A 13,992-nucleotide genomic window follows, 5' to 3' on the forward strand; every position below is an offset into this window, starting at 1 on the left:
GTTAAGTTGCGGCGTTTGATACACACAAGGTATTCTTCCGGTGTCACTGAGTTACATGATCTCATGGTCATAGGAAGATATACTTGACATGCAAAAAATAGTAGCAATAAACTAACACGATCACATGCTACGTTCATAGTTTGGGTCTTGTCCATCACATCATTCTCCTAATGATGCGATCCCGTTATCAAGTGACAACACTTGTCTATGACCAGGAAACCTTGACCATCTTTGATCAACGAGCTAGTCAACTAGAGGCTCACTAGGGACTGTGTGTCGTCTATGTATCCACACATGTATTTGAGTTTCCAATCAATACAATTCTAGCATGGATAATAAACGATTATCGTGAACAAGGAAATATCATAATAACCAATTTATTATTGCCTTTAGGGCATATTTCCGACAGGATGCGCATACCTAGTTACCCACCATAGTTGAAACGCGTCTCTTGGAGGGGATCTGACCTGCCGCACCTCTAGCAGACAACGCCATGGGTGGAAGAGGGGCTTGCTAGGGTTTCGGACGGCGGTGGAAGAATCCCATTGTGCCGACCGCTTGACGTCTCGCCCCCGCGCGAGGGAAGCCCGTCGGACGGGGCGCACCCACCACGCCTGCCGCTCTTGATGGTCAGGCACCGCCAATACCCGCGGCGGCGATGGCAACCAGTTGAGCACGGGGCTAGGGGTTGCTGGCTAGGGTTTGGCTCCTCTCGAGCCGCCCGCACGAGCGGCTTGGGAGGAAAGGGGGCATGTTCGTTGGTTTTCGGTTAGGTGGGTTTTCTGGGTTTTCTTCCCTGGTTCATTTGTTTACGAGTGGGATCGTGGGAAGCAAAAGAAAGGACGAAAAAAATATCAGGTGGAAGCGAAGACGAAAAAACCCCGGAACGGAAGCAACCAAGTCCCCCTTTAGGAGAAGAGTTATTTGTTTCCTAAAGAAAATTGCACTAATAGAGGGATCGACTCGTTTGATTAATTTAGAAAAGTTAGATACATGATACTTTTGTAGGGAAAGAGTGGAGAGGAAATAAATTAGTGGATTTTATAAAGAAAATGACACTAATGAAGGGATCGGGTGATTTTATTAATTTTGGAAAGTTAGATCCGTGATTTTTTGTATGTTAGGAAAGTAGTGATTTGTAAGGAAAGAGTGGAAAGGGAATAAATCAGAGGATTTTCTAAAGAAAATTGCACTAATGTAGGGATCAGTTGATTTGGTTAATTTTGAAAAGTTAGATTTGTGATCTTTTGTATGTTAGAAAAGTATTGATTTATAAGAAAAGCGTGGTGAGGCGGTTCAAAAAAACTTCCTACTATTACTTATTTGCATCCCAAATTAAGTCTGTGACTAACTAATAAATTGCATTAATGACTCAATTTCATAATTGATTTGACACAAAAATCCATAGTTAGATGTACTTAATTATTTGTTTGTGTAATTAATTTTGTGTCTAATTAATTGTATTAATGGCTTGATTTCCAACTTGATTTGGTTCTTTGTTTCCAAATTATGTTTGCATTAGTAACTGAGTACCGACGATAAGTACCGACGAAACCACGTGGTAATGAGAAATTTTGAGAATCTTTCCATACGATAAATGAGTATACAACACATTTTAATTGAGAAGAATTTCATGAAAACACATTTATTATAGGAAATGTTCAGAAAATGCTGCTCTAGGCATGGACTCATATGAACCTACCTTTTCAAACTCTGCAAAACCCAATTTCTAAGGTTTGCAAATTACAACAAAATCCATGCATATATGTATTGCACTATTATGTGTGACCTCCGTCTGTATATTCCAATTTTGTAGGGTTTTATAAAACAATACGACAGTTTACATCCCATATGAAAATAACAAAATAAAATTTATAAAAATGTGCAAGCTACATGCGTGATTTTTATATATGTTTCAAGAAGTGAAATTACAATATTTGACCACGTTACAAAAAATGGTTCAGTCATACCAAACCCTGAAAATTGCATCATATGAGGCTAAGTATCGACTCTCCAGCTAAGAAGGGAACATTATGGAAAATACAAGATTTTAAACTTCTTGTAGTTCTTGTCGGGCATTCGAAACTTCATACTGTTAGGAATAAGCAACTTGTATTTCCATGAGGTCATAGACCGATATATATACATGTATATGTGTGGAACATATGCAGGAAACCCTTTATACAACAGGATAAATACAAAGGGGTACATGACTTATATTATAACTCTAACACACCCCCCCTCAAACTCGTGGTGGATGAACAACACTGAGTTTGGAGAGATAAAAGCCATGTTGTGCTCTAGTTTGGGCCTTCGTGAGGAAATCCGTCAACTGTAACTCGGAAGGCACATACTTAATAGCAATAACCTGATCCTGCACATCAGCGCACACATAGAAAGCATCAACACCAATAAGCTTGGTGAGCTCATGCTTCACAGGATCTGTCAGATAAGAGCAGAGTCGGTGTAGTGACAGAAACACCAAAATCCTGAAGTAACCATCGTAACCAAGTCACCTCTGCCGTCAAAAGAGCAATTGCTCGCAACTTAGCCTCTGCACTCGAACGGGAAACTGCAATCCGTTTCCTCGTCTTCCACGCAATGAGAGACCCACCAAGAAAAACACAATAAGCAGAAAGTGAACGACGATCTGAAGGATCACTAGCCCACGTAGCATCTGAATAGGCCTGAAGCTATAAAGAACTGGAGCGAGGAAAGAATAGACGATGAGAGATCGTGCCCCGAAGATATCGGAGAACACGAAGGAGATGACTAGAGTGAACTGATGTGGGAGCGGAGACGAACTAACTCAGAATATGAACTGGATAAGAGATATCCGGACGAGTGACAGCTAGATAGACAAGACTACCAACAAGATGACGATAACACGCCGGGTCAGGCAGGGGATCACCATCAGTAGCACGGAGGTGAACATTGAGCTCCATAGGACTCTTAACAATGCGCTCGTCAGTAAGAGCAGCACGAGCAAGAAGATCTTGGATATACTTTTCCTGGGATATAAAAAATCCATCAGAGGTAGAAGAGACTTCAATCCCAAGAAAGTAGCGAAGAGGTCCAAGATCATACATAAGAAACTGCTCACTTAGACAGGCCTTTACAAAGGCAATATACTCGGGGTCATCTCTAGTGATGATCATGTCATCAACATAGAGAAGAAGAAGAGTCTGACCACGAGGAGAAAGGTGAATAAACAATGCTGGATCATGAGCACTTGCTGGAAAACTAGCGGCAGTCACCACAGAGGCAAAACGCTCAAACCAGACGCGGGGGACTTGCTTAAGGCCATAGAAAGAGCGACGAAGACGACATACCATGCCATCAGGACCTGAATACCCAGGTGGTGGCTGCATGTACAACTCCTCACGCAGCTCACCATTAAGAAAGGCATTCTTAACATCAAGCTGGGATATAGACCAGTGGCGTGCAGAGGCCACGACAAGAAGTGTACGAACAGTGGGCGTATGAGCCACAGGAGCAAAAGTCTCGTCATAATCACGACCACGCTCCTGCTAAAAACCACGAGCCACAAAACGAGCTTTGTGACGCTCAAGAGAACCATCAGAGCGAGTCTTAACCTTGTAGACCCACTTACAAGTGATGGGACGGACTCCGGGAGGAAGGGAAACAAGATCCCACGTACCAGTGCATTCAAGAGCAGCAATCTCCTCTGCCATCGCAAACTGCCATTCAGGATGAACAATAGTCTGACGATAAGAAGTCGGTTCAAGAACAGCAGCACCATCGGTGGGAAATCCAAAGCGATCAACAGGTGGACGAGGACGAGAACGCAAGCCATAAGTAGGTTGAGACGAGGATGACGACACATCCACAGAGGCATCCACAGGACGTGAACGACGAGTGTAACACTGAGGAAAAGATGGAACAATGGAAGGAGGAATCGCCAAGGTAGAATCAGGGGGTGGCGACGAAGAAGTCACCGGAGATGAAGGTGTAGAATCCGGTGACATGCTAGGCGAGGAGACTGTGGAAGATGGTGGCGGCAAATCGACTAGAGGTGGAGAAGCAGAGGGAGCGGAACGAATAGGCAAAGGCTCGATGGGGGTGATAGATGAGTCAAGAAAAGTGAGGAAAGAGATATCCTCCACTGAAAAGGTCGAGGAAGATGGGCGTGGATAGAAGGGACAATACTCATCGAAAGTCACATCCCGAGAGATACGCATCCGACGACCGATAGGATCCCAACAACGATAGCCCTTATGCTCATCACTATAGCTTAAGAAGACACACTCAACAGACTGAGCGGTCAGTTTGGTGCGTTCGCGGAGGGCAAGAAGAACATAGTAAACACAACCAAACAAACGGCGCTCTGGTGTACGTTGACGACGCGGTCGTCGTCGTAGCCGTGGACGACGACCTTAGGAGCCATATCTTCCGGCTGCGGCTGGCGAAGCGGAGCGCGACGGAGGCGCTCAAGAAGTGGGCCAGCGAGGGCCGCGCCGCCCCCGCGCCGGAGCTCCGGCGCATCGCCCACGACCTCAGTCGCGCCCGCCGCTACAAGCACGCGCTCGAGGTTCGCGCGCCCCCAGATCCCTGATCCCCTCTGATTGCGCTGCGTAGTTAGGGCAAGGGTTTCGTGGACCGATTTGGTATAGATTTAATTTATTGTCGATGTATGCAACGCAGTGGTGCAATCTGTTTGTGATTTGCTTGGAAATGGTGATGAAATGTTTGCTGATGTTTGATTTCTGTAGTTGAATTCTTCAGGTAGCCGATTTTTCTGTATCGATAGAAAGGATTTGTTTCTCTAACTGAGGTTGTTACTTCTGGTTAATTCTAAAGTTAGAGATCACCTATTTCAGGTTGGATGTTGACCCTTTATCCGGCAGAAATAGGGTAGGAGCATATTTCAGAAATGTGTGCCACTTTCTGTATAGAACTGTATGAAGTTGCACACATTTTTTTGTGCAATTTGGACGGCTTACAAGAAATATAGCCATTCTGTTATATAAAGTCTCCCTTCAAGTTATGCATCATTCTAAAAGCATGTATGTGCTTTAGTGATCTTGTTTTGCAATTGCTGATTGGAAAGGAGGCATGGAAGCTCATGTAGTACTGAGTCACGAGGAGCTGTAACATGCATGTAGTATCGGGTCTTAAACTCTTAATACTAGATAGGTTGTTATTGTCAGGTAAACATTCATCTCATGTACACGCTGTGCCATCTTATTGCAGTGTTAGGTAATCCATCTTTTCATGATGAGCACGTTATCTTACTTGTTTACAAAACTTAGTGTGCCGAATAAACAATCCTCTCTCTCCCTCTATCTGTTTGCATTGCTTACTTTGATACCTACGAAATTCTTACAAACAGGGTTGAACAATTTTACCCTGGCTGCTATATTTCTCCTTAAAAAAACAAGAAAAAGGGCAAGAGCATTAGTTCTTAACTTTGAGTTTTGCAGGTGGCAGAGTGGATGAAGACACATCATGAGTCTGATTTATCTGAGAACGACTATGGAGTGCGCATTGACTTGATTACAAAAGTTTTTGGCGCTAATGCAGCCGAAGATTTTTTTGAGAGCCTTCCACATGCAGCCAAATCACTGGAAGCATATACTGCACTCCTCCATTCATATGCTCGATCAAAGATGATAGACAAAGCCGAGAGGCTGTTTCAGAGAATGAAGGATGCAGACCTACCTATTGATGTCCTGGTCTACAACGAAATGATGACCCTGTATATTTCTGTCGGAGAGCTTGATGAGGTTCCAACTCTTGCTGACGAAATGAAGAGGCAAAACGTTTCTCCAGACCTTTCACATACAACCTCCGGATCAGCGCGTCGGTTGCATCCATGGATCTTGAGGCGTTCAAAGGAATTCTCGACGAGATATCAAAAGATCCAAACTCCAACGAAGGGTGGATGCTGTACCGAAACCTTGCCAGCATCTACGTGGATGCCAGCCAGCTTGTTAGCTCGGGGAATTCGCTGGTGGAAGCTGAGGCGAAGATTAGCCAGAGGGAGTGGATAACCTACGACTCCTCGTCATCTTGCACGCCGGTGTCGGCAACCTGGACAGGATGAAGGACATATGGAAATCGATGCAGATGACCGCCCAAAGGATGACTAGCGCATATTTTTTCTCCCGTTGCAACGCACGAGCTCTTTTACTAGTAAAACACATACAAACAAGGAGTACCCATTTTTGCCGCCATGCCATAGGTTAATAGTAGAGTACTACACATTTCAACACAAAAGCTGCCGTAAATTGGCTAGAGATTTTTCCTCTGCGTAGGCGGAACATTTTAGTGGAGAAAAGTGCCTTAATGAGTGAATTTGAGAAACACATTTCAACGGAGAAAATTTTGATGAGAACATAGGCATATAGAAACAACTGTTGTGGTGAAGAACTGGATGAATCATAGCTTTTAAGAGCGCAGCATGAAGCATGACAACACTACATCAAACAGATAACCCAAATCCCTTTCCATTGTTGGTGACAAATTGTTCAGAACTGCAGCTCATTTGCAGTTTCTCTGTGTAGCCGAAACATGAAACGAACAGAACAATGACACCCAATGACCAGATGCCAAATGCAACCTAACACCTCATGTTTAATTTTTTCACAGGTCCAAATCTTGGAAAAGGATACATAACAAATGGGTCTCAAATCACAAGAACTAGTACGCCGAAGCCAAAAGGAAATGCTAGGAGAGCAGTAACCAGTCAAACAGCTGACTAAATTCAGCATCATCAACCAAAGTGCAACAGGAATTACAGGATACAACAAAACCAAGTCCGGCTACATTGTCTAGAGTTCATAATTTATATGCCGCAGATTCTACACCGTTCCTCTGGGTAGAATTGGCATAAGACGCAGAAACAACGAATTGGCAGAAACATTGTAGCAGCATATATGCTTCAGCCTTGACTTTATGAATAGTCAAGAGATGGCAGATCCACTGGCAACCCAGATCTTCTGACCCTTACACGAAACTGAACCCTGCACAGAAATGAAAACGTAACATAAGAGTCTGGTGTATCTGCAGAAGTAACAAATGAACAACCACGTAACAGTACTGCAACAGAGCTCAGTCAGTACGAAGGAGATTCACTTTACCAGGTGTCACTATCTTAACAAGAACTTGGACACAAACTTTCATTATATTTGGTACAACCATCTCTAGCTGATAATCTAACACGAAGACATCTAGATAAACTGCTCCCAAATGAAAATTCCATGGCAAAATAAATGTGAAATGGGCAACCATGACATACGCTACTAGACATGTTATGCATAGACTTAGTTTTGAAGAAAATCTTATGTGAAATGTAAAGATTTCCCAGGCAAGTCAATGGAAATGGCTAACATTTTGTGCCATAATTACAAAAACAAGTGCCGAATTTAGGCCATAAGGGGAAGGATCTGCCAAGGTCTAGCAAAACTATGCATTTTGGTATTGGTTAGCACCAATGTTTCAACAACACAATGAGTCAAAATATTGTAGAGAGTACACATTTGATTACTGTTCCGTGCTAATCAGCATTTCAAGATAATGGACAACTGCTCTGAGCTAGTAGATTCAGACATATGTGCTAGTTCCCACAAAACCACAACTAATCAACAAATCCAGTTGTTGTGTTACAGTTACTGTTTCTGAAAAGAGTTAAATTAAACATCAGTTGCTAACAAAATGGATCATACTTGTCTTCCTTTCTGATTATCATTCAGATTTTTCATGCCTCAATTTTTTTGGAATCCCTACAGATTGTTGTTCATTCAAAATCTAGGAGTATCTTATTCACTGCCTGCTTTCTAACTTTCTTTTGCATTTATCACAGGTAAGTTAGAATATAGAGAGCAAGTAAAGTGGCATTAGTTAGCTTACATATGTTAAATGCATACAGAAATTTCAAAACATTGAGGATTCTCTCGTCAATCTCATCACACTTGACTTCGACTATGTTAAGGTGCTTTGATATTGCAGAAGATTTCTCCACTGAACTGTAGCTTCCTTTAATTTCCACTTTATGATTTGGTCCCTATGGTAAGAAGAAAATTTTAGTAAAGATGAGTAATCAATAATAACTATTAACAGTGTGGCAATTGTCCATTAAGAATATTTATACCTTGGAAAAAAGTTGAAGAGTGAGCTTCTCTAGAACTGGTGAATTTTTCAGAATGCAAGCTAGTCGATCCAATTCACGAGTCTCGCACCAGTACTCATTGAGCAATAAAGTCCTTAACTTGCTAAATGTAGGGCAGTGGTTCAAATCTCTTCTGAAAATGAACTGGAAAGGAAATACAAAAGGCAAATTAATCAAGTAATCCATACGGAATATGCAAGATGAAGATCTAACATCACCCAATTTCTGGCGATGCATATGTAATCTGTTTACTGCCTATGTCCAACAACGATGTAGATAGTGCAGCACAAAAGGGGATAACATAAAGGAGTTTAAGATGTGTCATACCATTCCAAATTCAGATATCAACTCCAGATGTTTAGCATTCGAGATACCACTCAGAATCACACATTCCCTGCTGCAATCATTGTTGATAGGAACACAATTCTCACATGTATTATTATTAGCTCCATAGGAAACACCATAGTCATAATTCAAACAGAAATCCATGCATTCACTGCCAAGATTCACATATGCAGCCTGTAGCAGCGGCATGTCTTCAAGAAAAGGGGTTATACCAATAAAGTCTTGTAGTTTTAGAGAGACAAGGCCTGGAGCAGAAATACGGACCCGGCGAATTGAGTCAGAATAGCAATAACTGATGCTTAAATGCTTAAGTGAATGAGACGATATCCTATCAGCAGTGATCTTGCACTCATTCATCTTCAGATCCTCCAATGCTGAACAGCTAGTAAAATCAAGAGATGTCTTTTGTAGAGCTACACCAAGAAGATCCAATGTTACCAGATGCCGAGAGACAAGACGCAGGTCATCCAGGTCGAGGTAGAAACCCTGAAGGATATGAAGGGTGAGCACCCAAACTTTGCACATCACAGCAAAACGGATCCATAGGTTCACATCGGGCAGGTCATCATCGTCGTATTCATTGAAAGCGATCTGAACAGTATCTAGGTGGGCACGCTCACGCAGGATCAGCAGATGGTCCACGAACTTCCGGAGGTCTTTGACTTTGACTGAATTCTCATTGTCAAGGCCATGGATGCGCAGGCCTGTGTTAGATCTCCAGAGGTGGCGCCAGCGCCGGGCGAGCACGCAAGTCTGCACGGCCAGCTGAGCTGGGAGGAAGGAGAGCATGTGGTGGAGTATATGATCAGGGAGGGCGCTGATGTGGTCCATGGCGCTCACCGGCGGCACACTCTTGCGCTTCTTGCTTGTAGGCATTTTGTCGAATAGGCGGCGGGTGTCGATGGCGCTGAGAAGCAAATCAATGAACAAACAACGGGTGGGGATGTGATGGACGAAGGGATGGATGCCTCTTGGCGACGTTACCTCATCTCATCTCACCGTCGGCAAGTCCGCTTGTCATGAGTCACCGCCGCCGCCACGAGAATCGTAGATCAGCTACCTCCTTCCTTTTTGAAGTCAACGCCGCTAGGAGGAGTGGAGTGGATTCAAGTTTTGAAACTTGTGATGCGGTGACCGTCAAAGTTAGTATTAAATATAAAGCGTGAGTCATCGCTCCCATTGCTTTCCTTTTTGGAATTTGTTGGTGGTTTCCTTCAGAGGCGCGGACCCAATTCACCAAGGTGATTGGCCCATGAGCCCACGGAAGGACCATGGCTCGCTCCTCCGTTTGACTTTTCAAATTTTAATTATCCAAAAAAGATATAGTATGTCAAACATTTGTATTGTCCTTACCTCCTGATTGGCTTTTTTTGCTAGGTATCTCCATCTACCTGCATTCTGACAACAAAAGGGAATTTGACTGATGGCAAGGTGCAATCATTGCCGGGGAGGAGGATTTGATGCCTAGCTGCAGTCCCTTCCTTGTCGTTAGGGTGTTTACAAATATATTACATTAGATGACTCTTAATTCTGTCATGTTGGATAGTTGAAGTAGAACAGAAAAAATAAAATGGACTCGTACCTAAGAGTCAGACTCTTGGTTAAGAGACGAACTAATAGTTGAAATGTTGCATTTAGTGTGGTCTTTTCGTGTAGAGCAAATTTAAGGCACATGAAACTGGTTTACTATCAACTCAGGATAACGTGGAGAGGCTGAAGAGATAGGAAGATCGTAGTACTGGTACTGTACACGCAGCGCTCGTCGAGTCACCGTACGATAATTGTTAGGAATATACAACTTGTATTTCCATAAGTCCATAGGCCGGTATATATACATGTATAGGTGGTGGACTATATGCAGGAAACCCCTTATATATTGGGATAAATACAAAAGGGTACATGACTTATATTATAACTCTAACATCCCCCCCCCCTCAAACTCATGATGGATGAATAACACCGAGTTTGAAGAGATAAAAGCCATGTTGTGCTATAGTCTGGGCCTTCGTCAGGAAATCCGCCAAGTGTAACTCGGAAGACACATACTGAAGAGCAATGACCTTGATCCTGCACACCAGCGCGCACATAAAAAGCATCAACACCAATATGCTTGGTGAGCTCATGCTTCACACGATCGCGCGCAATGCTAATAGCACATGTACTGTCAGATAAGAGCAGAGTCGGTGTAGTGACAGAAACACCAAAATCCTGAAGTAACCACCGTAACCAAGTCACCTCTACCGTCAAAAGAGCCATCGCTCGCAACTCAGCCTCTGCACTCGAACGGGAAACTGCAATCTGTTTCTTCGTCTTCCAGGCAATGAGAGAACCACCTAGAAAAACACAGTAAACAGAAATGAAACGACGATCTGAAGGATCACTAGCCCACGTAGCATCCGAATAGGCTTGAAGCTGTAAAAAACTGGAGCGAAGAAAGAATAGACGGTGAGAGATCGTGCCCCGAAGATATCTGAGAACACGAAGGAGATGACTATAGTGAACCGATGTGGGAGCAGAGACGAACTGACTCGGAATATGAACCAGATAAGAGATATCTGGACGAGTGACAGCTAGATAAACAAGACTGCCAACAAGATGACGATAACGCGTCGGGTCAGGCAGGGGATCACCATCAGTAGCACAGAGGTGAACATTGAGCTTCATAGGAGTCTCAACAATGCGCTCATCAGTAAGAGCAGCACGAGCAAGAAGATCCTGGATATACTTTTCCTGGGATATAAAAAAGCCATCAGAGGTAGAAGAGACTTCAATCCCAAGAAAGTAGCGAAGAGGTCTAAGATCAGACATAAGGAACTGCTCACTAAGACGGGCCTTGACAAAGGCAATATACTCGGGGTCATCCCCAATGATGACCATGTCATCAACATAGAGAAGAAGAAGAGTCCGTCCACGAGGAGAAATGTGAATAAACAATGCTGGATCAGGAGCACTGGCTGAAAAACCAGCGGCAGTCACCATAGAGGCAAAACGTTCAAACCAGGCGCGGAGGGCTTGCTTAAGGCCATAGAGAGAGCGACGAAGACGACATACCATGCCATCAAGAACAGAATACCGAGGTGGTGGCTGCATGTACACCTCCTCACGCATCTCACCGTTAAGAAAAGCATTCTTAACATCAAGCTGAGAGATAGACCAGTGGCTTGTAGAGGCCACGACAAGAAGTGTACGAACAGTGGTCATATGAGCCACAGGAGCAAAAGTCTCGTCATAATCACGACCATGCTCCTGCTGAAAACCACGAGCCACAAGACGAGCTCTGTGACGCTCAAGAGAACCATCAGAGCGAGTCTTAACTTGTAGACCCACTTACAAGTGATGGGACGGACTCCGGGAGGAAGGGAAACAAGATCTCACGTACCAGTGCGTTCAAGAGCAGCAATCTCCTCTGCCATCGCAAACTGCCATTCAGGATGAACAACAGCCTGATGATAAGTAGTCGGCTCAAGAACAGCAGCACCAGCGGTGGAAAATCCAAAGCGATCAACGGGCGGACGAGGACGAGAACGCAAGCTATAAGTAGGCTGAGACGAGGATGGCGACACATCCACAGAGGCATCTAGAGAACGTGAACGACGAGTGTAACACTGAGGAAAAGATGGAACAATGGAAGGAGGAATCGTCAAGGTAGAATCGGGGAGTGGCGACGAATAAGTCACCAGAGATGAAGGTGTAGAATCCGGTGACATGCTAGGCGAGGAGACCGTGGAAGATGGTGGCGACAAATCGACTGGAGGTGGAGAAGTAGAGGGAGCGGAACGAATAGGTAAAGGCTCCACGGGTGTGATAGATGTGTCAGGAAAAGTGAGGAAAGAGATATCCTCCACTGAAAAGGTTGAGGAAGATGGGCATGGGTAGATGGGACGAGACTCATCGAAAGTCACATCCCGAGAGGTACGCATCGGACGATCGATAGGATCCCAACAACGATAGCCCTTATGCTCATCACTATAGCCTAGGAAGACACACTCAACAGACTGAGCGGTCAGTTTGGTGCGTTCGGGGGGGGGGGCAAGAAGAACATAGCAAACACAACCAAACAAGCGAAGCATTGAATAATCGGGAGAACGATCAAAAAGACGCTCGAAAGGAACACCACCCTGTAGAGCAGGGGAAGGCTGGAGATTGCTGAGATAGGTGGAGGTGGAGACAGCCTCAGCCCAAAAATGAGGCGGGAGAGAGGCAGCAATCATCAATGCATCAGCCGTCTCAAGAAGATGACGATGCTTGTGCTCAGCCACGCCATTCTGAGCGTGAGCACCAGGACAAGAGAATTGAGAGAGAGAGTCCCTTACTCATCAAGAACATCACGCAACATCTTAGAGATATACTCGCCAGCGGAGTCAGCACGAAACACCCGAATGGGAGAAGAGAACTGAGTATGAACCATGGGAGCAAAACGCTTATAAATAGACAACACCTCACCACGAGAAATCATGAAATAAAGCCATGTGTAACGAGAGAAGTCATCTATGAAAATAATATAGTATTTGTGACCCCTTTCGAAGCGAAGGGAGCTGGACCCCATACATCGGAATGAACTAAATCAAAAGGACGCTTAGACACTAACTCACTATGTGGATATGGTAACTGAATCTGCTTACCAAGACGACAACCCTAACACTCTAAAGAGACATCTCCTGAGACAGACCCCAGAAAACCTCGACGAACTAACGACGACAAACGAGAACCACACAGATGACCAAGTCGATGATGCCACTGATGGAAGGAACCAGTAACCGAGGCGACCAAAGCGGAAGAACTGGCGATAGAGTGGGCAGCGAAAGGAACATGAAGCCAGTCCAACTCCCAAAGACCCTGAGAATCACGGCGGCGAGGACCAGCCCCAACCAGAGTGTGCGTGCGACGGTCCTGGACAGAACAAGAGTCAAGGTCAAGGATGACGCGACAACCAGAATCAACAAGTTGACCAGCGGAAAACAGATTCATGGTAAGTCGAGGAACATGAGTAACATTAGGAACATAATAAGAAGGAGTGGTAAGATTGCCCCGACTAACGATAGAAAGAAGAGTACCATCAGCAGTGAGAACATGAATAGGAGAATCAAGCGATCGAGGAGAGGACAGAGTGGAAGAATTAGAAGACATATGAAAGGAAGCTCCAGAGTCCAGAACCCATGGGGATGTACCTGACTGTGTAGAAGGTGGTTGCTCAGTGCGGGAAGCCTCAGTCACAGAACCAGCAGTAACCGTCGAGGAAGAACCTGAAGCAGCGAGCAGACGCTTAAGTCTCACAATATCCTGCTCAGTCAAAGCGATGGCTGAAGCTGTCAAGGTAGATGACGATGACGAAGTCCCTGAAGAGGATGATCGCGCCTTGCGCTGATGTTTCTTCTTCGTGTAGCACTGGGACTCAATATGACCATCATTGTTGTAGTAGCCGCAATGTGGACGGGGACGACATGAGCCTCCACAAGGAGTGGGCAAGAGCGGCGGAGCACTCGAGCGAGAAGTAGTCGGTGCATCAGGTGGCGTAG

The 13,992-nt window shown here is 44.6% G+C and overlaps 1 protein-coding gene and 1 pseudogene across 1 annotated transcript; one reads left to right on the forward strand and one right to left on the reverse strand.

The window, feature by feature from the left end:
• The first annotated feature begins 3,713 nt into the window (after positions 1 to 3,713).
• On the forward strand, positions 3,714 to 6,725 carry LOC123404962 (annotated as a pseudogene).
• On the reverse strand, positions 6,585 to 9,435 carry LOC123403497 (F-box protein At5g03100-like). The gene is made up of 4 exons (XM_045097427.1): positions 8,459 to 9,435; positions 8,114 to 8,275; positions 7,873 to 8,026; positions 6,585 to 6,986 (listed from the first exon to the last, which is right to left on the reverse strand). Exons 1-4 carry the CDS (start codon positions 9,350 to 9,352, stop codon positions 6,970 to 6,972), a joined length of 1,227 nt encoding a protein of 408 aa, XP_044953362.1. The 5' UTR covers positions 9,353 to 9,435; the 3' UTR covers positions 6,585 to 6,969.
• Between the last annotated feature and the right edge of the window lie 4,557 nt (positions 9,436 to 13,992).

Source organism: Hordeum vulgare, chromosome 6H (genome assembly GCF_904849725.1).
Source record: "Hordeum vulgare subsp. vulgare chromosome 6H, MorexV3_pseudomolecules_assembly, whole genome shotgun sequence".
In the NCBI taxonomy this organism is placed as follows: Eukaryota; Viridiplantae; Streptophyta; class Magnoliopsida; order Poales; family Poaceae; genus Hordeum; species Hordeum vulgare.